The sequence below is a fragment of the Giraffa tippelskirchi genome, chromosome 4 (genome assembly GCF_054371585.1).
Source record: "Giraffa tippelskirchi isolate mGirTip1 chromosome 4, T2T-mGirTip1v1.2.pri, whole genome shotgun sequence".
NCBI classification, from domain to species: Eukaryota; Metazoa; Chordata; class Mammalia; order Artiodactyla; family Giraffidae; genus Giraffa; species Giraffa tippelskirchi.
Window position 1 is genome coordinate 192209266 of NC_137278.1, and position 27027 is coordinate 192236292.

Sequence of the window (27027 nt, forward strand, 5' to 3'; positions counted from 1 at the left end):
CCATGGACTGTAGCCCTCCAGGCTCCTGTGTCCATGGTATTTCACAGGCAAGAATATTGGAGTGGGTTGCCATTTCCTTCTCCAGAGGATCTTCCTGACCCAGGGATTGAACCCAGGTGTCTTGCATTGCAGTCAGATTCTTTATTACTGAACCACCAGGGAAGCCCAGACATAATACTTGTTTACAAAATAGTTTATATAGTCCAGTGCAAAAGACTTATTTTTATGAGTATAAAATATATTAGGTATAATGTCTCTCTACAGGGTGTTATGGAACATCTTTATGAGGAAAGGCATCCAAATGGCCTTTCCAAATGGTGGCCCAGGGAAGGTTAGTAAATGCTTCCTGGAGAAAATGAAGACGTGAATTTGGAAGAATGGGCTGGAATGAGTTGCAATAGGGGAAATGGGGGGAAGAGGACTGACCAACAAGAACAGTCCAAGTGGAGAAAATGCTGTTATGAGGCTCAGAGGTACGAGGTTATGTCATACATTTGGGGAACTGCAGATAGTTTGGAATAAAGAGGAAGTGATCTCTAGTGTCTCCCTCTGTAAAGGGAAACTCCTTTCTCCCTAAAATGTCTGAGTTTCAGTGTGGGGGAAGAAAATTAAAGAGAATAACTCATTTTTATCCAGAAGGGTAGAGTAGCGAAGCATGCCATAGTAGATAGCTGTGGCTTTCCCTTGAAGCTGAAAATGTCTGATTAACTCATTCATTTATTTGTTCATCAAAGGTCTGTTAAACTCTTGTTTTTACATCAAGCTACATGCTGGATACTAGAGAGCCAGAAATTTGTTGTCAGACTAATTTGATAGCACTGACTCTTTGGGATCCCATGGAATGTAGCCTGCCAGGCTCCTCTGTCCATGGAATTCTCCAGGCAAGAATACTGGAGCAGGTTGCCATTACCTTCTCCAGGGGATCTTCCCAACACAGGGATGGAACCTGCGTCTCCTGCATTGGCAGGTGGATTCTTTACTATTTGAGCCACCAGGGAAGACCATAATTTGATAGTATTTTTAAAAATTGTTTTGTGCCTTAAACACCTACTATGGAACATACTTCACATACTAAAAAACCTCACTTGGAACAGTATCAATTTCAGAAAAACAATTAGTGACGGCTTTGAGAGGAGAAGAAATTTTCAGCTTAGCAGAGGGCAGCACACAATAGTGGACATAAGTAAACACAGCATTAAATAACAAGCAGTGTTCCAAGCACTTTATATAAATTAACTTCTATGATCCTCACAGAAATTGTATGTTCTTACTGACAGTTTATTTTAACCATAAACATACTCTTTTGACAGTTGTCCTTCCACACATGTACTTTACCAAGCACTAATCATTACACTAGCCCCCAAAATAACAAAGTTCTAGAAACCTCTAGAAGTAGAGATGAGGTCACTGAGATAGTTGAGGGTGACAGGAATAATCGTTTTCTGCCAAATAGAAGTTTTTCAAACTGCCAAAGAATTGTCCAGAGAAGGGAGCCAAAAACGGCAGATCAGGTAGTCTCTCCCCAGGCTGGCCATAAACTCGAGAGTCTCTTTGACCTCTGTCTACCAGCATGAACAGCTACATCAGCCTAAAGGCAGGCTTGAAACCAGGTCAGACCATCTCAAGTGAACTTTGAAAAAGAAACAGTACTAGAAACCAGAGAGTAAGCACATGCACCATTTATCATTTCACCTTCATGAGGTCAACAAGTATGTGTCACGCACTTTCCCTAAAGCGGCCAGCAGAGGTGGGGTGATGGTTTCTGTTATAAGCGTTTGAACAGAAGGTTACCACTTGTCTTCCTGGACTTTCTTGCATACTCAGTGGACAACCTGAAAATATGGATGCCAGAGGCCATGCTCTACATCCTAGGAGCCAGAAACAGTCAAGGTCTCTCCTGATGCCTCTTGACTTGCAGGAGTAATGGTTTCTCAGCCTTTGGTGCTCCATCCACCTTGTCCATTTGTGTTTTCTCCCGTAGTCTGTGCTGAGACCGATGTACACAAGACCAGAACCGGACCATGAGTATTTCAGGTTACAAATCCTCTGATGTTTCAGTCTACTTCTTCGTGTGGTATCCTAAGTATTTTCTCCTAGAAGGGGAAAAAGAGAAATAGATTTTTAGAATTCCAAATTTGATTCAGTGTTGAAGTGAAAACATATGCCTGTTAACTCTGCTTTCTTATCCCAAGCCTGACCCGAGGCTTGGAGACGTGTTAGAGTTGGGGGAGGGTTTGGAAAGGTGACTAGCATCGTTGGTATGCCTGAAAGGAAAACACCAGCTAAAGACTTACGTTACACACTCAGGGTTGAGTATGGGAAGAGTCTAGATGGGGAGAGTCTTTGATGCTGTATTTAAATTCAAAAAGGTTGATGACTGTGGAGGTTGCTAACCTCTCCTTTCAAGGTACAGTAGAAGGGGTGAGGTTGCAGGACCACAGGATAGCTATGTGAATAGTGCTTCAAGTGAGGCAAAAAGGGCCAAGGAATAAGTGAAAATCAAATCGTGGCTTGTTTGGCATGCTTTGTGGATAGAGTTACTATTTATTAATTTGACTAATTAATTTTTGCTCTCCAGGGCTTCCCTGGTGGCTCAAACGGTAAAGAATCTGCCTCCAATGTGAGAGACCCATGTTTATCCCTGGGTCAGGAAGATCCCCTGGAGAAGAGAATGGCAACCCACTCCAGTATTCTTGCCTGGAGAATCCCATGGACAGAGGAGCCTGGCTGGCACACACATTGCTCTCCAAGTATTGGCTGAGCATCTATGACGTATGTAAAGGTAACAGAAACCACGAGAGAGAAAGAAGGGGATGAAATACATAGCCCTGCCTTCATAGGCTTGTGGTCCCATTGGGAAGATTTGGTGCACTCCTGTGCGATGTGGAGTGCTGAGATATAATACTTAGGAACCCCGAGCTCCTGGAAATTGTATGCCTAGGAATAGTTTTTCTCCTTTTACACCACTACGGGGACACTCCAGAGAGCCACTGAAATCCCTGGGGCGATGGAAGGCTGGCCACCAGTGCCCCCTCATTCCTGTTCAGGGAAACTGAGCTCACATGTCAATCCACATCTTCTCCACGTTCCCATAGTCATATCGACTCATAAATATTCTTTCAGCAGCATCCTTTATTTTTTGCAACTCTGTCTCTGACTTTGGAAAAAATTAGTCCTTTATTTTTTTTCCTTCCCTCTCCTAATTTCTAGCTTCGTGCTCCAAATTAAACCTAAGTTTGGCCAAGACTTAAGATTAGGATTTATGATGACCTGGAAAAGTAAACTAATAAATTTTGAATTGAAAATACATGTGATAAAGAACTAGTGCCACAAAATTCTAAAGCCTTTGAAAATTCACTTTATTATTTCTACCCCCAAAAATCCATCTGTTTTCTCCGATTGGAATAGTTTTTCTCTCTAGCACAAGCAGCCAAATTAAAAAATAATAGAACTTTCTTCTTTCTTCTTTTTATTTGCTTATATTAGAATTAGAACCACTATTTTTAATGACAGATTTCTTGCAATGTAGTGTAAAATTCACCCTTTTAAGAATATATAATTCAGTGGCTCTTAGTGTGTTCAGAGTTGTGGTTGTGCGACCATCAGCTCTATCTGATTTTAGAACATTTTCATCACTACAGAAAGAAACTGTGTCCATCAGCAGTCACACGCCATTCTTTCTCCCCAAAGCCCTAGGAAATCACTGTCTCTACGAATTTGTCTATTCTGGACATTTCATATAAATGGAATCATACAATATATGGCCTTTTTGTCTGACTTCTTTCACTGTGCATAATGTTTTCAAGGTTCATCCATCTGTCCATACTTAATTCCTTTTTATGGCTGAATATTACTCCACTGTATGGATAGTTCACATTTGGTTTTTCCATTCATTATTCATCATGGAAAAACTTCTGTGTTGTTTCTGCTTTGGGGCCTTTATGAATAATGAATACTGCTCTGGACATTCATGTACAAGCTTTTATGTGAACACTTGTTTTCCATTTTCTTGGGTATACACAGAGAGTGGAATTGGTAACCCTACATTTAACATTTGGAGGAACTGCCAAATTGTCTCCCAAAGGGATCGGACCATTTTAGAATCCAACCAGCAATGTATGAGGGTTCAAATTTTCCACATCCTCACTAACACTTGTCTTTTTTGTTTTAGCCATGCTAGTGGCTGTAAAATGGTATCTCATTGTGGTTTTGATTTGCATTTTCCTAATGTTGAAATGAAGATGTCAAGCAAACATCTTTTCACGTGCTCATTGGCCATTTGTATATCTTCTTTGGAGAAATGTCTGTTTTTAAAAAATACTGACTCATTTGGCTGTGTCAGGTCTTAGTTGTGACATGTGGGATCTTCACTGTGTCATGCATAATCTTTTGTTGCGGTGCGCTGACTCTCTAGCTGTGGCTCATGTGCTCCAGAGCATACAGGCACAGTAATTGTGGTGCGTGGGCTTAGTTGCTCCACAGCATGTGGGGTCTTAGCTCCCTGACCAGCGATCGAGCCCACATCCTCTGCATTGCAAGGTGGATTATTAACCACTGGACCACCAGGGAAGTCCCGGAAATGTCTGTTCAAATTGATTGCCCATTTTAAACATCAGTGGGGGGTGTTGTCCTTTTATTGTTGATTTGTAAGAATTTATTACATATTCTGAATACAAGTCCCTTATCAGATACATAATTTGCAACTACATTTTCCCATTCTGTGAGTTGTCTCTTTACCTTCTTGATGGTATCCTTTGAAGCAGAAATGTTTTTAATCTTGATGTAGTCCCTTTTATTTTTAGTTTTGTTGTTTGTACTTTTGGTATAGAAACAATATTTTTCATAGAACACTTTTAGCATTTCAGTTACATTAGTTAACTAGATTTTGAGAACTGGCTTGTAAATCCAGTTGATACTTACAGTCCCTCTGGAAGAATATATTAAGAAGACCAACAATGATGGTAATTTCCTGTATATAATTGTAGTGCAAATATGAAGTGTTGTAAAGACTCAGAGGCTGGTAAGGATCTTGAGCTGGAGTAGTCAGGAGGGGCTCTGGGGCGGAGGAGGGACTTGAGGGGGCCCTGGTCTTGAAGGGCCTTAGAGCTGTTAAATCTGAAGTGATGTTCAGGAATCTATCCTCCTCCATGAGTTAAGGCAGCTTGAATTTGGAGTACTTAAGAGCCTTGTTCAGATTAGGCACTTCCTGTTGCTGCAGTCGCATCACTCATGTCTGACTTTTTGCAACCCAATGGACTGTAGCCCACCTGGCTCTTCTGTCCTTGGAATTTTCCATGCAAGAATACTGGAGTGGGTTGCCATTTCCTTCCCCAGAGGATCTTCCTGACCCAGGGATAGAACCTGCATCTCCTGCATTGGCAGGCGGGTTCTTTTACCACTAGCATTACCTGAGAAGCTCAGATTAGCCACTTAAAGGCTATCATATCTGGTGCGACAGTGGAAAATAGGAAAGAACAGAAGTTGGGGTAGTTTAATGGGTAGCCACTGGTGATTGTGGTGGGCATGTCAGCCCCATAGGCATGATCAGCTATGCTTCCATCGGGTAGCCAAGAGACTAAGCCTGTTTGGAGGCCCTGAGGTCATGCTGGCCATGCCCAGAGCAGACTCAGGTCTTTTTCTGGCCTCTGGACCACCCTAGTAGAAAGAAGCCTCATGATAGTAGTGCATGTCCTCCTAGGAAGGGCTGGAACAGACAAAAATGTCCTATGCCCACTGAGGTAAAGCAGTTTGAAAAGGTTCCCCTTATGAGGCCATTTGAACGGGACAGTTTTAAGGAAATCTTAAGGGAAAAGGGTAGGGGAAGGGCTGAGGCTGAGGAATCAGGGTAAAGATGTCTGTTTTGCCTGATAGCAGATAATTTAAAAATAGATGAAAATTAAACTGCTTTTCAGTTTGTATCAAAATGTCCCTGTTGGAATGTCTGGGTCCCAACAGCAATGACAAAATGTCATAAGCCCTGAACCTCTGTGTAAAGATTATTCCCACACCCCTGAGAGAATAAGGAATGGTCTGTCCGCTTCTCCTAGTCTCACTGCCAGACTTCCGTTGCCTGCAAAATTTGTGAAAACAGAAATTGTATCTATCCAAACATTTTATATCTCAGCATCTCTTCATTTCCTGTTCTGTCTGACCAGTCCCTCTCCTCTCACTCACATACCCCACATACCCTTTGGGAGCTCAGTAAATATTTATTGATAATGAAGATAATAACTAAAAATATGTTCCCATCAATGGGGTAAATCTCTTGCCACTCAAGTGTCCTAAACCCATGAGAACCGCTTCAAAGATGTGTTCCCTTCACTTAAAAAAACAAACCCCAGAAAAAAACCCCTTTCCATGCCGTACCCCCTGAGTTCTGGGAAGATTTCATTTTTAAATAGAATGCACTTACCCATCCACCGTGCTGCTGGATCCAGGGCGAGAAATTCTCTTTCAGGTACTTGGTTCCAAAACCTAGCACCCTGTTCATGGGGTGGTTGTCAACGGTCGTGAGCTTGGCTATGACATCTATTGCAAGAGCAGCTTTAAAGCCCTGAGCTTTGACTTCTGATTCTCCCCTGGTGTCCACGCCCCTTAGGAACTGGTCTGTGATGGTCTTGAAAACAGGATAGGATAACCCATCCTGGAAGCAGGTCATCAACGCCTTGTCTTTCTTCAACTGTGTACAAGAGGAGAAACAGTATATATCAGCCTTGGCCAGGGAGGCAGACTCTCCCGCTGAACACGGGGCGACTAAAACACCCAGTGGAAAACCCTGGATTCTAATCTCAAATGTGGAACCCTATCCTGCAGGACTAGACAGGGCATGGACTCTCTCTGTGAATTCCTTCCATGGGAACCAATACAGACTGAACAGTCCGTTCACAGGACATTCAACAAATGTTTCCTAGCACTTACGACAGGTGGTACCGTGGACGATTAAGACGTGTCCTTACTCAAGGGGCTCAGAGTCCACTGACACTTGTAACCCAGTGAAAGGTGCTTTGTTGGAGGTTGTGTAACGGGCAGAATCAAAAACCTGGAAATCGCTGTTTTGGCTCAAACCCCTGCTCCACTTATTATTAGCTGTGCAATCTTGGAGAGATTACTTAACTTCTCAGTTTCAGTTATGTCATCTCTAAACTGGGGCAACAGCCCCTATGAAAAAAGTGAAAGTGAAGTCTCTCTGTCGTGGCCGACTCTTTGCAACCCCATGGACTGTAACCTGCCAGATTCCTCCGTCCATGGTATTTTCCAGGTAAGAATACTAGAGTGGGTTGCCATTTCCTTCTCCAAGGGATCTTCCCAACCCAGGGATTGAACCTGGGTCTCCCACACTGCAGGCAGACTCTTTACCATCTGAGCTACCAGGGAAACCAAGGGTAATTTTGAAACACTTGGCCTTGTGCCCAACATAGAGGAAATGCTCTTGAAATGTTAGCATGTGTCCAGGATGCTTCAAGAGCTCAGAGTTATTAGGGAAACCTTCATAAGTTACCTGAGTTCATGTGAAAAAAAAAACAAAACCTAATCCATTGATTCACTTCCATTGTTCTACTCAGCTGATTTTACCTTATACTCCTCTCTTGAATGTTGTATTGCTTAGCTTTCCTTCCTTTAGAGTATCATGGTCTTAGAAAAAGAACAATACTCCCTTGGCTTTTTTTTTCATTTTTTTGGCCATGCTGCACAGCATATGGGATCTTAGTTCCCTGACCAGGGATTGAACCCATGTCCCCTGCATTGGGAGCATGGAGTCTTAACTGCTGGACCACCAGAGAAGTCCCAGTGGACAGCCTTCAGAGCTACAAAGTTCATCCTTCAAATGGGGAGAAATGACTTGCCCCGTAACTCCTGTCCATTGATGCTAGTTCTGGAGAAACACAGGGTCATCATATGCCCTGTTCTGTTTTCGGCTTCCTCTGCAGCCCTGTCCATCCTCTACTATGGCCCCAAAGCTCTCCTTTTTCCTCCTCTTTTCTTTGGTCTGATGCTTTGGTTTCCTCAGTGTTTCTCATTCTGCACCATCGCATATTCCTCCACTATCCTGGTCACCATCCTCTGGGACACCTCTGACAAGGGCATCGAGGAGTCACCGAGCACGCTGGGGTGGACTGGGGTGGGTGGCTGGCCAGTTAGCGCTGTTAACCCCTCCTGCAAGGCCGCACAGACCTGACTTCCTGCCCGTGGATCCTTGCAAAACAAGAGAGTGTGTCCCCAGGCTAGCTCCTGATGGCCAGACACAGCAGACCACACAGCCATCCATGGGTAACACACAGAGACAAGATGCCTTCAGAAGCTGTGACCACAGTGAGGCCTGCCCACCACCTCCTTACCTGAAGGCAACCCTTGCACTTTCCTGATGGGAATAACCAGTCTCAACTTCTAACTGGCACAAAACCCAGCATTCTCCAGGTAACACTAACCCATCCCCTGGCCAAACTGTTGAGAGAGAACAGTCCGGCCGTTCTAGGGGGAGATTTCAGACAACACTCCAGACTTGGAGCAGCTGTGGGACACAGATATTCAGGCTGCAGGGCAAACACAAGAGTCTAAACTTCCCTGAGGATCAGTTACATGGGGAACTAGATTCATGATTCTATTCAGCGAATTTTAATTTATTGGTGACTTTTTTCCTTTCCAAAAATTCCGAGGAGGCTCCAGAAGGTTTACTTATGTTTTCCAAAGTGATTCATTTTTGAGACCCTGCCAGCATGAAGAGTTTTGACTCCAAGGGAAATAAAATTTAGGACTTAAGTGGAAACCAGAACTTTGAAAAAGGAGTACAATCATCAGTCCAGTTCCATTCCCCGGTACAGGGTGGGGACACAGAAAGAAAACCCATGAGTTCAAGACGCTCCCTACCTCTCTTTCCAACTGCTCCCCCGAATATTTCAGCAGCTCAACAATTCTGGCTATTATTTGGTCTTCTCCTTCTGTCAGGGGAAAATTACAGTTATTTCTTTCAAGAGAAAAAAAAAATCTCGTATGTTTCCAGGGACAAGCTTGTAGCCTGGTTAGGGAGTGAGGAAGACCATGCACTTCGTAACTTCCAGCAAAGTACATCTTACTTCACCTCTTTTGATGATGCCCAAAGGGTTCTGAACACTCTCTCCTCCATCTCCTTCTTTTCTCCCTTCTTTCCTCCCCTGATTCTCACCGTGAAACTCATCACTTTATTTGCTCTAAGAATGTTGTTGAAGATGCATGAGCTTATCTCTAAAGCTACTTAGAAGAAAATTTTTTAACTTTTTATTTTGTATTGGTGTATAGCTGATTAACAATGTTGTGATAGTTTCAGGTGAAGAGTGAAGGAACTCGCTTAAACATATACATGTGTCCATTCTCCTCCAAACTCTCCTATGTTCCAGGCGGCCACATAACATTGAGCAGAGTTCCCTGTGCTACACAGTAGGTCCTTGTCGGTTATCCGTTTTAAATACAGCAGTGTGTACATGTCCCTCCTAAACTCCCTAACTATCCCTTCCCCCCTGATACTTAGAAGAAATGTCTCCCAGGTCTTTGGGCTTTTCCTGAGCAGGTGGTCTTTTCCCATGTAGACACCATAAACCCCTATTTGATCATATTCATCCTTTGTGTTAACTGCTGGAAAACTCCAAGCCAAACTGTGGCCTCCTAAGAGGAAGGTACAGTCTTCCTGAATTTGGGGAATTAAAGTCATTCCTAAACCCACCTATTTTCCTACTTTTTTTTTTTAATCATTATCTTTCAAATTGGATTTATCTAACTAAAACATGTACTTTGTATGCTGTGTCTTTACAACAGGGTAGAGACTAAGTAAATACAATGAATAAGTTCTCCCACCCCAAAGGCTAACATGGCAGATGGAGACAGAGATGGCTCCAGTTGGTGTGTGCTGTGTGTGTTGGCAATGGAAGGTGGAGTCTGCTTTCCCTTGTCTCCAAACATGCTACCAGTGAAATAATATTAGGAAAACAGTCATTGCTATAGAGTGGAATCCAAACAGAGACAAGCCTGTTACTGAGGGAACAGCATGTTTTCCTTGTGGCATAGTCTCTGAAGTCATGAAGTCCTCATGTGTGTCCCAGAGGAGAAGGGGAGGAGAGGCCAGGAATTCATGCCATGAGGTCGAGTGAAGGGCAAGGAAGTAGGAAGCCTGAGACCCAAGTCACCTGGGAGAAGAAGGACTGGATGCTTCCACTGCCCATGTGTAGTTTTTTTTTTTTAAATGTTTATTTATTTACTTGGCTGTGTTGGGATCTTTGACATGGGATCAGTAGCAGTGGTGCTCAGGCTTAGTTACCCCACAGCATGTGGGATCTCAGCTCCCCGACCAGGGATCGAACTTGAGTCCCCTGCATTGCAAGGCAGATTCTCAACCACTGGACCACCAGGGAAGTTCCCCCATGTGTAGTTTTTATCTGATTCTGTTGCCTCTTTCTGGGAAAGTTGCTGTAGCAGCAGTCCCAGTTTCTCATGTGCCTGGAGGATGAGGGCCTGAGCTTTTGCTTGGTTTGGCATCGTCACTTTATGTGGCCTAGACACACATGAGATAGCAGTAAAGTAGGAACACTTTGGGGTTTTTTTTTTTTTTTGGCTCTCCGAGGGGTCCTCCTCTCCCAGCTCCTCACTCTAAGCCCCTCTGGTAGTTTGTGGTCCTTGCAGCACAGCACAGGGTGGACACACTCACCAGTTTGGTTGTGGGGTTGGGGGGCACCACCACGATTGAAGAATCCTCTGCCTTGTGGCCTGATGTGCTGCAAACTCAAGAGCCAGCTGGGCCCCTCCTCATCCACTGGAGTTTGAGAAAGAGAACAACAGGCTGGACAGTCATTAGTGAAGGAATGTTGGACTGAACTCCTCTTCCCAGGCACTTGGTCCTGTTTCCCTCAACTCTGGGCTTTCCTGGTGGCTCAGACCGTAAAGAATCCACCTGCCAATGCAGGAGACACAGGTTCCATCCCTGGGTCGGGACGATCCCCTGGAGGAGGGCATGGCAACCCACTCCAGTCTTCTTGCCTGGGAAATCCAATGGACAGAGGAGCCTGGTGGGGTACAGTCCATGGAGTCACAAAGAGTTGGACACAACTGAGCGACTAACACCTTCACTTTCCCTTTCCCTCAAATCTAGAATTTCTACAGGTCGGTTGGGGTCCACAGTCCTGGCTGTTGCTCCAGTTTGGGTGATAACCGACCCAGCCTGATCACTACTTCTCAGGTCTGCTTCATGTTTGGCTCTAGGCTTGGTGCCTGACAAGCCCCCTGCTTCTTCACGGGAGCCCAAGGCAATAGTGTAAACTCCTGGGTGGACACTCCACCTACAGGCTGTCCACTCGCTTGAGCACACCGGGCCTTGGCCGTGGCTAATATGGTGAAATCTAATGCTGCATTCCCCCCCGCCTCCCAACTGTGGACAAGATTGAGGGCTCGCTTTGTACCTCCTGCTGCCCCTCAATAGGAGACTTTTCTTTGGACTTAGCAGTGGAGCTTGGCATGCTGCTTCCCTCTGCTGGCGCACTCCCCTTGGCTTGGGCTGGGTTCTCCAGCTAAAGGTCAGTGTGTCCAGCGTGTGGCTGTGGTGCCCTGAGTCCAGGTCAGCAGAGATTCCTAAGTGGAGGGGCCCTGAGCTGAATAAATACATACGTGCTCATGGACCTCTGCTTGGCCAACACACACCCTGGGGCAAATGCTCAGAAGGGAAGTTTACCTTTCTCGCTACTTTCAGCTCCAGACTGCCATTTGAGACCCTGGGGTACCAGAACCCCTTTGGACTTGAAGCCTCCTCCCTGGCTGTGGAGCTCTTCTGGCGGCGGCCAGGAATAAACGATTTCAGCGACTCGGTTGGCAATGGAAACGACTCTCGGGTCCGCGGCTGAAACAAGACAAAACGGTGCTGACAGGCCCTTCCCAGAACTTTGTCTGGCTCATTGGTATGCAGGGTTGCCCGAAATGAAAACACCGGGCCTAGAGGAAAAGGAAACGGCCCGGGGCCGGGCAGGAGTGTGCGTTTGGGAGGGTGGTGGCATTCTTCAGAAAGCCTGGGCAGTTGCCTGGCAGAGGCTTGGATGGGGGAGGGACACACAGGAATGATTGCCACCTTGAAACAATTACCCCTCTGCACCCTCTTTTGGAAGTCTTGCAAAATTAGGGTCCCCTTGCCCCTTTACAACACAAAAGGCAGTGCTCAGTTCTTTGCTTGAGGGAACGCTCATTACGCTTTTATTTTTATTCTTTTTTGGGGCATCCTTTATATCTCGGAGAGCTGGCCCCTATGCACTTCAGAAGGCATTCAGCAGTGTGACAAGCTTTTGGGGGCTGGTCACTGAGGAGAGAGAAATATCCCTTCTCTCGGCCCGTATTCCTGACTCAAGCCCATTATCAAGGAAACACAGACTCCCCTTGCTGGTATGGTCACATGTCATCTTCCCCGCCTCCACGCCTGCTGGGAAACATGCAAAAAATGTGGATACGTAAACAAGGACGCATAGAATCTAACCCATGACCCTCAAGAATTTACAATCCGAGAAAAGAGTTATGTCAAACGTTTGCACACGTAACTGGAGAATAAAGCATCTGGGGACATGAAGGTTTAAATGGCTCTGGCCCCCGAATGTCATGGCCTGTGAAGGACAAGTCAACTTGGCCTCTGGTGATGGGGTTGGGGTAGGAGGGCAGGCAGTATTGCTAAGTTATTTGGGAGTAAAATTTCATTGTTAATCTGTCACTACGTTCTTAACACATAGAAGCTTGTACAAGCTCTGCCTTTAATATGGAGCAGTCGTATCATGTAATGTTTAAGAACAACAGTATTTAATTCATAAGACTTGTTGACAGTAACGGGTTTGGGCCAGAAGGTCAGCGTGCCCAGAGGAACTCCCAGACTTTGTCAATCAGGATAGATGAGCAAGGCAAGGCGTGGGTGTCATGTGAAGAGCTGGGTGTGACTTCCTGAGGAGCTGCCAGGTGATGTCTGATCCTCTTTCCCCAGATTCTCCCATCACCCTCCTGGGCGTTCACTGACAGACCACTGATGCTCTGTCCACAATGCCTTCCTTTTAAAAAGAAGGCATAATGGCTTCCTTAAAAAGCCACATTTTTCATGGTGCTCCATTGGGTTCAAAAACAGATCAGCAGTGGATTAGAGAAGAACTGGAGAGGTCAAGGAGTGGAGGATCAATGCTTTTCCTTTCCATTTAACAACAATCCAGCCAAAAATACTTTTCCACTTTTAAATCACCTTACTGAAGCACAACCAGCCTCCTTGTGAACACCAGCCACCCACATAAGGAGGTGGCAACAGGCTGGATCCCCAAACCAGTGGGAGGTCTTCCCTTGTGTCTGCGGGAGATGGGAGAGGAAAGCTTGCATGCCTTGCCTCTCTAACCTTGTGTGGTTGGTGGGGTTATCAGCACATTCTTTTCCATGGAAGAGTCACACTCTGCCCACCTTGCCCTCAAAGGAGGCAGATGAAGGCCCCCATGGCTGTCCCTCTCCATCTCCCAGCCTCCACCACGTGGTCACGAGACCACCAGAGGACCCAGAGGTGGTCCCCAAGCTGACTAACCTGTGTATCTGTTTCTATGGATTGGAGGAATGCAGACAAAATATGTGCTGGAAAATCTATAATCAAACACACTTTGAAACTCAGATGAATTAATCTGGTTAAGATTCCCATTCTAGGGACTTCCCTGGCAGTCCAGTGGTTAAGATTCTGTGCTTCCACCACAGGAGGTACTGGTTTGATCCCTGGTCAGGGAACTATAAGATCCCATATGCCTTGCAGTATGGCAAAAAGAAAAATAAAAGAAAATTTCCATTCTAATATATATATATATATATATTTTAAAGATTTCCTTCTGGTCAGAGTTGGTCTGATCTGATAGGCAAGGGAACATTGGATGGGGGTGGAGAGAAAATGGAAAGGCTGCCCTTCCTTTGGAGTTTATTCTGGGGGCTCATTGTGCAGTTGAGGAGAGCAGGAGAGTGGGGAAGGCATTTGGCTTGAGGTTTTTCTTTTAAAGAAAAAAGGAAAAAAAAAAAAAGAAAAAAGGACAGGGCATTTGGGAGAGAATTCCATATAGGGGAGTCTGCTATTTCCTACCTAGTATCCCTTTTCTTTATCTTCCTTAGTAACAGACCTCTGAAATGTCAGGGGAAGCTGACAGAACTGCATTTCTCAGCCTCTTTTGCAATAAGGTGTAGGCACTGAGATGTAAGAAGTTGGCTACAGTTTTAAGAAAGCTCTCCAAAAGGGAGCTGAATTATCTAGAAAGAAGATAACCTTTTGTCCTTCTCCTTGCTTCCTCTTTCTCCCTGCTTAGAATGTAGACATGATGGCTGGAATCTGAGCAGCCATCTTGGGGTTTAAGGTGACTTTAAGGTTGGAAGCCACTAGCTGAGGGACAATAGAATGGAATCCTTAACGACTGGGGAACTGGCAGATCAAGCCTGAACTGCCAAACTGTGGTTTTCTTTTATAGGAGAGAAAAAGAATCTTTATGTCAGTGAAGTTACAGCAGATCACAGCTGTGGAGGAAAAAGAGACTCACAGAAAAACTGGGTTGGTGTTTCTCAAATTGGTTTTGCCATTTGTTTTTCTACATCCCAAGGCCTGTCACTACTAGTCTTTGGTCTTGGGATATAATCTCATAGTTCTTATTCCAGCCCGGTGTCTGAAATGGCAGCACAGGCTAAATTGTGACCTTTAGTTAAAAGAACCCAGGGGATGCCAACTACTGAGTTCTGATTTACATATGGCAAAAGAGAAATAGAGGGCAAGTCCCTCTTGGGTCATACCCAGCATAGCACCAGCTAACCACCCACATAATTACCTAAACAAGAAAGCAAAGAGAGATAAAGGGGAGAGGGAGGACCAACTTATGTGAATCATTCAACCTAAGCCTTCTTAGGAGGTAACCATTTCTACTTTTGTAGGAATATCTATAGGTCTACATAGAGATCTGGAAATTTTAGAAAACAAGCAAAGGTCCAATGACCCTTCAGTAATCTTGAAATACAGAACATTGTTTTCCTCAGGAAAGCCAGAAAGTTAAAGTCTGCAAAATCTTCTGTTTCCTGGCAAACTTCAAAGAACAGGACAAGCAGAAAAACCTATTTATGTGCCTCTAAACTGTTCTATGGGGCTTCGCAGGTGGCTCAGTGGTAAAGAATATGCCTGCCAATGCAGGAGACACAAGAGACCCGGGTATGATCCCTGGGTCAGGAAGATCCCCTGGAGTGTAGGAAATGGTAACCCACTCCAGTATTCCTGCCGGGAAAAATCCCTTGGACAGAGGAGCCTGGCAGGCTACCATCCGTGGAGTCACAAAGTGTCAGACACGACTGAACACGCACACAGGCAAGCAAGCCAAACTGTTCTGTATGCTCTGGACCTCAGATCCCACCCTCAGCAGAAGAACCCCTGGAGGGAGGAGGATTTCCTCAGATAATCCCAACCTTAACTTCTCCTCCCTAAAGTTTACAAGTCTAATGGGAAATGGAAGTTTCCTTGATCGCAGCGAGTGCTCTAAAGCTGTCATTGTGTGCACTGATTCTCCAATAAGCCTGACAGTCACAACATTTAAAACTTGAGACATTACTGCCACCTGTTGACTAATTATTGACACAGGCCAATCAGCCCAGCAGGAGAGCAAGTTTCTTTTAAAATCTGGGCAGAAGATATGGTTAGAGGGGAAGATGTTTATGCCTAGGTCTGTGGATGAAGGGTAACACTGTTAAAGCCTTTCATGAAAAAGTTCTGTTCAATACAATGTATTTTGTCCCACTGAAAGAAGATTTTGTCAAAATGCTTCTTGGTTGTTTCTTGAGTGGCTTGAACTTTGAAATCACTTTTGTATACAGCTATCTGATCTTTCCATCCACCTTCAAGAAGCCAGTGTACATATGGAAATGCAGAGGCTCAGAGACGGGAGTTGACTTCGCTCGGGAAGAACAGCAGCCTGAGCCCATCTGAGGATCTCCCCTTTGTATTGGGCTCTGGCACCAAGGATTAGGAATTTGGGCAGCAAGCTTAATTATAGATGGTGGAGCCAAAAAACCAGTCCCGTCACCCTTCACTACCAAACTTTTCCTTTCTGCTCAGTCTTAAGGAAAGGAGGACAATTAGGATTGAGTATTAGGCTTCCCTGGTGGCTCAGTGGAATTGGAGAAGACTCTTGAGAGTCCCTTGGACTGCAAGGAGATCAAACCAGTCAATCCTAAAGGAAATCAACCCTGAAAATTCATTGGAAACAATGATGTTGAAGCTGAAACTTTAATAATTTGGCCACCTGATGCAAAGAGTCAGTTCACTGGAAAAGACCTTGATGCTGGGAAAGATTGAAGACAAAAGCAAAAGAGAGCAGCAGAGGATGAGATGGTTAGATAGCATCACTGACTCAGTTCAGTTCAGTCACTCGTCATGTCTGACTCTTTGTGACCCCATGGACTGTAGCACGCCCGGCTTCCCTGTCCATAACCAACTCCCGGAGCGTGCTCAAACTCATGTCCATTGAGTCGATGATGGACATTGAGTCACCGGCTTGATGGACATGAATTTGAGCAAACTCCAGGAGACAGTGAAGGACAGGGAAGCCTTGTGCGCTGTAGTCTATGGGGTTGCAAAGAGTCAGACATGACTTAGCGACTGAACAACCAGAGTGATAAAGAATATGCCTGCTAATGCAGGAGACACAGATTTGATCCCTGATCTGGGAAGATCCCACGTGCCGCGGAGCAACTGAGCCCATGCTCTATGAGTATTGAGCCTGTGCTCTAGAGCCCATGTGCTACAACTACTGAAGCCTGTGAGCCCCAGAGCTTGTGCTCTGCGACTGGAGAAGCCACGGCAATCAGAAGCCTACAGACCCCAACTAGGGAGTAGCCTCCAGTCTCCAAAACTAGAGAAAAGCCTGCACAGAAACGAAGACCCAGCCCAGCCAAAAATAAAAAATTAAAAAAAAAAAAAAAAAAAACCAACAAAAGAATTGAGTATTAATAGGTTGGGAAGCTGAGGTTCAAAGAGTTCCCTACCTAAGGATGGGAGGAGGCGAACCCTCAGGCACACAAAGAAGGGAAAGAAGTGGCTGTGGGAGAGAAAGAGCAGTTGGTCCCCCAAAGCTTACCTTTGTGCTCTAAGTGCTGGTCCATGTTGGAGCGGGACCTTGGCCATTTCGGACTCCGAGGATGGACCTGAGGTCCCCCCACCCTTTGTCCCTGGGCTTGGATTTCCGGAGGTGAGCTCTGTGAGTCCTCCTCCTTCTCTACTACCCCAAAGAGGGTCCTCCAAGATGACTTTTTCTTGGTGAGGTTTATGGCCTTCTCGCTAGATTGGGAATTTCTGCAGGGCCATGGCCCCTGCAGCCGTGTCTCATTCACCGGCCAGCTCTCTGGCCCTTTCTGGGACAGACTCCTTGTTCTTAGGAGCTTCGGTGAGAGGACAGCAGAGGTGTTCTGGAAGACGTGGTGTTTGACATAGAACTCCAGGATTTTGAACTCCAAGCTGTCAGGGTCCTCATCATCCAGGGGGATCTCTTCCAGGTCACAGGGGCTGGCAGTGCACATGGTGGGGCTGCAAAGACAAAATCCACATGTGTCCTTCTACCTGGGAGCTACCTACTCTTGGTAGGAAAGGGGAGATGGGGTGAAAGTCAGTAAGCATTCACTGAGCACCTATTCTCTTTGTGGTGTTGGAGAAGACTCTTGAGAGTCCTTTGGACTGCAAGGAGATCAAACCAGTCAATCCTAAAGGAAATCAACCCTGAATATTCACTGGAAGGACTGATGCTGAAACTGAAGCTCCAATACTTTGGCCACCTGATTCGAAGAGCTTGACTCATTGGAAAACACCCTGATGCTGGGAAAGATTGAGGGCAGGAGGAGAATGGGGGTGACAGACAATGAGATGGTTGGATAGCATCACTGACTTGATGGACATGAGCTTGAGCAAGCTCAGGCAGATGGTGAGGGATGGGGAAGCCTGGCTTGCTGCAGTCCATGGAGTCACAAAGAGTCGGACATGACTGAGCGACTGAACAAATTCTCTTTGTACTGAGAGGCAGGGATGGAAAAGCCAGGGTTCTTTCTGCAAGTTCAGATTTGCAGAGATGAGGAGATGTGTACATAGATAACTCCAGACCGAGAGAGTGAGCTAGGAGCTTGAACAAAGATACAGGAGCAAACACAGGAGGTGGAGGAGGAACGGAGAGCTGCAAATAGAGGCAAGTGCAGGCTCCTTGTGGCTGGATCCTGGGGCTTAGAACAATCTGGGCACAGAGAAGACCATAGGTGAATTTAGATTGTGTCCCTGGGCCCTGCAACTGGACCCTCAGACCTGGCCCCACCCACCAGTAAGCGGGCACTAGCCCCAGGATGTGGTTTCACCCACCAATGGGAAGGCAAGAGTCCCAGGGACTCCTGAACCCTAACTCGATCCTCTAGTTAACTCAGCAACAACTCTGGGTCTCCCTGGGGCTCTGCAGTCAGTCACCTTGTGACCTGACCCTGCCAACCAGCAGCTGGCAGCCTTTGCACAAGGCAGGGCCTAATATCCAACTGGGTCGAGGGCCAACCAAGCCTACCAGACTGCCCATGGTAGCCAGCCCACCACAGCAGAAGGACCTGTGCAACCACACAGGGAGCACCCTTGGAGCATATAGTGATGAGAAGGGAGTAAATTCTGGGATGCAGAGAACGTTTCCTTCAAAAAGCCACTTCTCTAAGATCAAGAAATCTAACCAACCTACTGGCTACATAGAAATAAGAACAAGTTAGGCAAAATGATGCAACAGAGGAACATGTTTCAAACAAAAGATAAAGCCTCAGGAGAAGAACTGAGTGATGTGGAGATAGGCAATCTACTTAAGAAAGAGTTCAGGGTAGTGATCATAAAGATGATGCAAGAACTGGGGAAGAGAATGAATGGAGAGTGAGAAGTTAGAGGCTTTTAACAAAGAGTGAGAAAATAAAAGAACAACCAGAGATGAAGAATACAAAACTGAAATGAAAAATACACTAGAAGGAACTGACAGTAGACTAGATGATACAGAGGAATGGATTAGTAAACTGGAAGACAGAGTAGTGGCAATCATTAATGCTAAACAGAAAAAAAAAAAGAATGAAAAGAAATGAGAGTTTAAGAGACCTCTGGGACAGCATAAAGCACACAAATATTTGCATTTTAGGGATCCAGAAGAAGAGAGTGAGAAAGGGGCTGAGAACATATTTGAAGGCATAATAACTGAAAACTTCCCTACCCAAAACACACAACCCAATTAAAAAATGGACAGAAGACCTGAAGAGACAATTTTTCAAAGAAAAAATACAGATGGCCAATGGGTACAGAAAAAGAGACATCGTTAATCATCATAGTTGCCTACATTCATACCTCATTAATTATTGAAAATAACAGCTAATTCTATGATTACTTCTGCATCTAATAGCTGAATTGTTCTATAAAGAAGAATTTTACCTAATCAGTTGTTTGGTTACTTCTCTATTAAAGTATTTTCTATCAGAGTTATACTTTCTGTTATTAATTTCTAACTTGGGCTTCCCTGGTGGCTCAGATGGTTAAGAATCTGCCTGCAATGCTGGAGACCCAGGTTTGATCCCTGGGGTGGGAAGATCCCCTGGAGAAGGAAATGGCAACCCACTCTAATGGTGAGAAAATATGACCTGTATGTGATGCAGTTTTTGAAATCTGTTGAATCTTGCTTGATGGTCTGTTGTATGGTCAGTTCTCAAAAACACTTCATGTGTGCGTGATCAGAATATGTGTGCTCCAGTTGTTAGGTACATTGCTAAATGTGATTATAAAATAAAACTTATTAATTATATCAAAAGTGTCATTAATCATCAGAGAAACGCAAATCAAAACCACAATGAGATACGACCTCTCACCTGTCAGAGTGGCTCTCTGCAAAAAGTCTACAAATAGCAAACATTGACAAGGATGTCAAGAAAAGGGAATTCCCATACACTGCTGGTGAGAATGTAAGTTGGTGTGTCCACTGCAGAGAAGAGTATGGCTGTTTCTCAAAAAAATAAAAGTACCATATGACTCAGCAATCTCATTTCTGTGTATATATCAGAAAAAAACAAAAACACTAATTCAAAAAGACACACGCACCACAATGTTCATATAGCAACAATGTTTACAATTGTCAAGATATGTCAACAACGTAAGTGTCCATCAACAGATGAATGGATAAAAAGATGTGGTATGTTTGTGTACACACCCACTCCACACAGTGAGATACTATTATATAAGCTATAAAAGAGAATGAAATTTGCAACAGCATGAGGAGTAAGTGAAATAAGCCAGACAGAGAAAGACAAATATTGTATGATATCATTTATATGTAGAGTCTTAAAAAATGCAACAAACTAATGCATATAACAATAAAGGAACAGATTCACAAATACAGAGACGAAACTAGTGGTTACCAGTTGGGAAGGGAAAAGGTGAAGGGATAAGAGAATAATAGAGGACTAAGAGGTACAAACTATTGGGTATAAAAAAATAAGCTACAAGGATATATTGTACAGGACAGGGAAAATAGCCAATATTTTATAATAACTACAAATGGAGTATAACCTTTAAAAATTGTGAATAATTATTACACATCTGAAGCTTATATAATATTGTACATCAACTATACCTTAATAAAAAATTTTTAAACCTATAAAACATGGGTATGTGGACAGAAGAAAAATTGGCACATGTAAATCACTTAAAATAGTGCATAAAAGTGAAAGTGTTAGTCGCTCAGTGGTGTCCAGCTCTTTGTGACCCCATGGACTATAGCCCGCCAGGGTTCTCTGCCCATTGAATTCTCCAGCCAAGAATACTGGAGTGGATAGCCATTCCCTTCTCCAGGGGATCTTCCCAACCCAGGGATTGAACCCAGATCTCCTGCATTGCAAGGCAGATTCTTTACTGTCTGAGACACCAGGGAAGCCTATCTATGACTACAGGAAACTATATATATATAGTGTGTGTGTGTGTATGAGTATAAAGTATACATACCATAAGCTATGAAGCCTGGAACTTGGCTGGCTTTCCCAGCACCTAACATAATGCCTGACACGTGGTAACTTCTTGATAAATATTTGAGGAATGAAAGAAAAATGATACAGTGCTGCTAGATAAAATATGAGACATCCAGTCAAATCTGAATGTCAGGTAAACAACAAATAATTTTTTAGTAGCCCCAAATATTGTGTGGGACATGCTTACACTAAGCATGTCTGCTGTTTGTCTGAAATTCATACCTAACAGGGACTCTTGTATGTTTATGCAAATCTGGCAATTCTGTGATTAACAGGTGTTGCTTATATAAATTGAGATCTGAGATAGTTGGAAGCAAGTAAAGTGGACCCAGGTGGAGACTGAGTGACCTGAGTCTCACCAGAGAAAGAGTGGTTAAAAAGTGAGAGGAGAGCGGGACAAGTGGTTCCAGACCCGGGGGAGTGACTCGAGGGGCCGGAGGGCAGCGCTGGAAGGCCCCAGGAGAGCATGTATGCGGGTTTTCATTTGGACCTTCCTTTTGAGTTGGGCAGCTCAGGATGCCTTAGGCAGGACATACACCTGGGTCCTCTAGGAAGCAAGGCCTTGAACTTGCAGCCAGCATACTATGCTCGGGAGAAACCAGGTAAGTTAAACCAAACCAAACCCAAACCTTTCTAAGGTACTGTGAAGACTTTAACATTGTGTGTGTGTGTGTGGAGTAGCATTGTTGTTGGAGAGAGAAAGGGCCCAACTTCTTTAAGAAACCAGAGTTTACTATTGATTCAGGAACAACATGTGAAAAGAGGGGAAAACCTGAGGTCAAGGTGGAGAACACAGCCCTTCCACTTGGTGAAAGAAGAAGTTTTTGTGGTTTTCCAGGTTAGAAAGCATTTGAGTGCTTGGCCCAACCAAGAGGCCAGGTCAAGGGCAAGAGAAACAGAGGGCCTGGCAGCCCCCAGGAGCGGAGGGTAGTCAGGCCTGGCAAGTGCCTGCAGCTGAGTTGAAGTATCAGTTAAGACACGCTGGATGTGCTTAACAAGCGTAGGGTATTTTTCCTATTAATCACATTGGGAATGAAGGGAGAGCTGTTAAATGGATAGTGCAGTCTTATTTTAAAGCAAAGCAGTGAGTTTCTTTATCGCAAATTGCAGCCCTTTTGCTCTTTGCTGTTCCTATTTAAAGTCAAGCTTCTCCTAATGGAAACGTATAGGTGAGTTTTATATGTAACGCTGATGGAAATGAAGCCCTGGGTGGGGCCCCAGAATGTAAGTTCAGAGCCTGGAGTGGAAATTATGAATAGCTCCAGAATAACAAGCTCTCCGTGAGGCTTGTTATAATTCAGTGACTCAGTGACCCTACCCTTTTGACCCAGTCTTCCTTTATATACCCTCTTCCTTATCTACAACAAACTCTCGCAGACCTACTCCCCAAAGCTAGATTACACAGCATCTTTTCCTGGCCTCTTTTCTTTCTTGGAGACTTGCTTCTCCCCGCCACCTGCCACCCCCCACACCCCCCAAAGTGGTCAAAGTCCTCCGGGTCCCCAGTGGCGGCTCGTCCCCTGGGAGCACCGCAGAGCTGCAGCTGACCGCCAGGATCACAGGATACGCTGTAGGGGTTTTTCTAGCTCTGGATTCATTGGTCAAGCTTAGATTTTGCTTCTCTTCCTGTCGCAGGTCGTGGAGCAAACAGCCCTCGTGTGTGCCCCGTGATTGCAGTGCACAGAGGCTGTGACCCAGGAAGCTGGACAGAACTCTGCCCTGGCCTGTCCCAGGTGTGAGGGGCATGAAAGACCCCTTGGCCCAACAGGCTCAGCCACAGAGCTGACTTCATCGCTCTGGACACACAGGCAAGGCCCGAGTGTAAGACGGGGGGAGGACGCTCATCCCAGAGGGACGTATGCAGACCACCTGATGAGCTGGGTTTTGTCTAGTTGTCTCGCACCTCTCCTTTCGAACTCTCTGCCCTCTCACAGGCCACCCCTCCCCTTTCTTCCCTGACTTCAGACCTTCTGGGATCCTTACCTCTCCCCTACTTGTTATTTCTGAGTAGGACATGGTTTTTAATCCTAAGGGTGAAATGAGGTAAAATGTCTTACCGTCCTACAATAGAAGCTAAGTTGAGAGAACCTCAGGTCTCATGAATTAAACACAGACTCAGGCTCTGATTATAGAACAGAGCGGGCAGGGAACTCAGGAGGGAGCCTTGAGCCAGGTACTGAAGGAAGTCTCTAGGAGGACTAGACCTTGTACCCAGAGATGCTCTGGGCTCAAAGCCAGGGGCTCCTGTCTTCAGCCCATTTGTGCTCTGGAGAAGGGATCTGGTGTTTCCACGGGCTTCTGTCATGCTGTCACATACACAGTGAGACAGGCCTGCATAATATTAAAAATGATTCAGCCAGTTATATTTTCTTAACTCCCCCAGCCATTCTGGAGCAAAGGAGAAATGAAAGGGAAACCTATATGTCTCTCTTTCCCTTTCCTGAAAACCCCTAATAAACTGTATACTTAGCTTTTAGTTTTAGATTCTTATTTTTGCTTCCTGAGACTTACATGATCAGAACTCCTAAACAAACGCAGTAAACATTAAGTTTACCAGCCCCCAGTTAGAGCGCCTAATGAGCACACCCAGGACTGTAGTTTCCCCCTCCCCCATGTCCTGCTGGGAAGGCTGAATCTCTCCAGGTGTTACCTGGTCTTCAAGCTGTCAGTGGTTGCTCCTGCTTCGGGTCAGGTGGCTGTAAGGATATGTCTATACCTGAGTCTCTCTCCACAAAACTTAAGAGGAAACTGTGGCCTAGTCTTCTTGGCTCCTAATTTCAAAAGGCCCTTGTGATCTAAGACGCCGCCGGAGTGTAGCCCGTTCAGGTTGGGACTGAGGTTGGAGGAAGGCTTAGGAAGGGAGTCACTTCCTTGTTAAGCCCTGCCCTCTGCTATTTAACTGAAGGAGGGGCTGACCTTTGCCCAAGTAATTTGACTCTAGGAGTTCTGCATCTTTATTAAGGACTCTCACTGCCCTTTAGGACGGGGACAATTACGTGGGTTCCCTCCCTCCCCATAGGACTTTACTTTTCCTTTTATCAGTTTCAATCAAGTTGAATCAATTGTGTGTGTGCTCAATTGTGTCCAACTCTTTGCAACCCCATGGACTGTAGCCCACCAGGCTCCTTGTCCATGGAATTCTCCAGGCAAGAATACTGGAATGGGTTGCCATTTCCTTTTCCAGGGGATCTTCCCGACCCAGGAGTTGAACCCGCATTTCTTGAGTCTCCTGCATTGGCAGACCGTTCTTTACCAACTGCGCCACTTGGGAAGCCTTCACCAGTTTAGCAAATGTTTACTGTGGCAGGTATGGTTACACGTGTTTAATCTTCACAACAAGAGGCAGGTGTTAGGGTTACCATTTTATATACTACGAAACTGAGGCTCAGAGAGCTAAGGTATCTTGCTAGTGGTCCCCCATCAGCTGAGTTGAAATCCAAAGCTAGGTCTTTCTGGCTTTACACTATAGCATAGATTGTATTCGAATAGAACCACTGGAAACACTTCCAAAACAGAATCCAACCCCAGCCATAGTGAAAGCCACAAAAACTGATAAGGCCACGTGTCACAGTTTAGGGATAGAATTTCCTATGTAAAAGAAAGAAGAAACATATGATTTTGTGCTCTATCCAGATTCTTGACTGAAATCCGTGATTGCTGTCTAGTCAAAATGTGAAGATGAAGGAAGTGTGCAGGGTGAAAAAAGAATTAAGGCTAATTTCCTAAAAGTGGGGGAAGAACTGGCTATGTAAATATTAGGTAAACACACTCAAGAGAGACAAATGACAGCAGTTATGGGAAAGTTCTTAGGTGATTTGAAGTGAATTTTAACCAGCAAACTCATATTATTGTCCATAATGTATACCAGTCTAGTCAACTTGAGAGATATTAAAGAAATATTAACTGTTTTGTCTTTAAAAAAAAAAAAACAACTTGGTCTTTTTTTGGGAAGAAAAGATATATTCATTCGAGATAATTTAAGAATCAACAAATGCTTGTAATCAATAAGTAAATCACACAGTAGGGATGACAATTGTTATTGGAGTTCAGAGCTACATAACTTAATGACACTGGTGACAGAAACCATTTAGAGGTCTTGGCAGGTGAGTATGAACACCGGGAGTCAGGCTCGTTGAAGACAGAGAATGTTTATTAATCATTCAGCTTTGTAGTTCCCACCCCTAACACACTAGCACAAAGTAGACGGGGCTCAATACATGTTATATATTAATAAATGAAGCAAAACCTACTTCTCTTGTGATTCTAATAACACACATTGGAGAGTGAGGCTTAAGAGGGAGAGGATATATGTATAATTATGGCTGATCTGACGTTGTACGACTGAAACCAATACCACACTAGAAGAATAAAAAACAAAAAAATGCACATTGTTGTAGAAAACTTGTAAAACAAAAAGCATACGTAAAATAAAGACCACCATGATCCAGTCATCCAGTGATAAATAGTTAAAAACTTGGTGTAATTCCTTCCTTCCGTGACAGTATCACTTTGCTACCCTTGAGGTGTCTGCATGGCCCACTGCCTGCTCTGCATAGTGCCCTCAGTCATGCATCGACCAGGATGCTTCCCTGCAGTCACATGGACCAAGTGACCCCTGCCCCTTGCTAAGAAGGAAACAACAGACCCCAAATGGAGTCACTTGTGTTGGGCCCATGGCAGCAGACCAGGACCTGATGCCTAAGCTGATTATAATTTCAGCCTTCCCAGGAATGTGATTCCACTCAAGCTGGAATTTCCTGGTCAGTCTTGAGAAATCTGCAGATAGACCATTCTCTTCCCTTCAGGAGTGAGGCCTTGCCTAAAACAATGCATCTTTGCTAATAATTTCCTTGTTTCTGCTCCCTTGCTGCTTTTTAAAAACTTTTCCTTTTCTGCAGCTCAATAGAGTTCTTTACTTGCTAGATGGGATCCTGCCTGGTTCACGAATCATTCAATAAAGACAATTAGAGCCTTAACAGTTGACTTTTTGTTATTTAACAGATGTGATGGCAGCAGAGGGATGAAGAAGACTCCTGATGACTTCACGGACAATGAAAAACACTGGTGAGGTACCTGTGAGACCCTTTTTGAGCTCACTGTCTTTCTGAGGGCTGTGGGTAATTTCCCTCTTGGTTCTTTTTTTTTTTTTTTAAGTCTTTATTGAATCTGTTACAGTATTGCTGCTTCTGCTGTCTATGTTCTGATTTTGGGGGCTATGAGGCATGTGGGATTTTACTTCCCAGACCAGAGATCAAACCGGCACCCCCTGCATTGTAAGGTGAAGTCTTGACCACTGGACCAGTAGAGAAGTCCCATCCCTCTCTCTTTGCATCCAGCTCCCAATCTGTTTGGCACATGAAGCAGGTCAGCTTCTGCTGGTGAATGGTTCTACCCCCAGCCAACTGAGTTAAGCCCCTAGCCTTTCAGACAATTTGCAGGTTTTAAGTGGAAAAACCCCAAACCTTGATTCTGTCCATGTAGAGCCCCCAGACTGCAGTTTCACTTGTTAAATCCCCGTTGTAGGTTCAGTCCTTTTCCCCGGTCAAGGTTCTGTGGAAGTTGTTGAGGTTCACAGGCATTCTCTGGGCCAGGTCACAGTGGCATCTCTTGGTCACTGCTGGTATGTCAAAGTGCACGTTTGTCTTGTTTTATGTAAATGCTATTGCTAGCGGGGGTCTCAGAGGCCAAAAAGCTGCAAAAATTGGTGGGCACAGGTTAAGGATATGAACCATTGCTGCCTAAATCAAAAACTCCAGTGTTGAGACAAGTTGGTCTTGGAATAGGTTAGACCTACAGAAGGTTACCTGCCAACCTCAGGAAAACTTCTGTGCAATGAGGTGCACTGTAAAACAGATACAATACCCAACCCAGCTTCACACCCTTTTAGGTTTTCCTTTGGCTCCAAGTAATCCAAACACTTAGCTCACAGAATCCTTACATTCTTTTTTTTTTTTAATTTTTATCTTGTATTGGAGTATAGCAGATTAACAATGT

The 27027-nt window shown here is 44.7% G+C and overlaps 1 protein-coding gene across 8 annotated transcripts in view; it reads right to left on the reverse strand.

The window, feature by feature from the left end:
• Positions 1-1664: 1664 nt before the first annotated feature.
• Positions 1665-27027, reverse strand: part of BCL2L14 (BCL2 like 14) — a 39773-nt gene continuing 14410 nt past the window's right edge. Inside the window, exons 3-9 of one of the 8 annotated variants that reach the window (XR_014081986.1) lie at positions 17106-17551; positions 11690-11854; positions 11421-11589; positions 10673-11001; positions 8866-8936; positions 6413-6679; positions 1665-2093 (exon numbers count right to left, since the gene is read on the reverse strand). Coding sequence is in view for 5 of the 8 variants with exons in the window: in XM_081589324.1 (XP_081445450.1) it covers positions 2055-2093; positions 6413-6679; positions 8866-8936; positions 10673-10777; positions 11690-11854; positions 17106-17551; positions 19882-19925 (1137 nt within the window). In the remaining 3 variants the exon portion in view is untranslated. Of the gene's footprint in view, positions 2094-6412; positions 6680-8865; positions 8937-10672; positions 11028-11420; positions 11605-11689; positions 11855-17105; positions 17552-19881; positions 20058-27027 lie in introns of those variants that run through there. The other 7 variants (XR_014081984.1, XR_014081985.1, XM_081589324.1 and 4 more) reach the window with 7 other exon arrangements.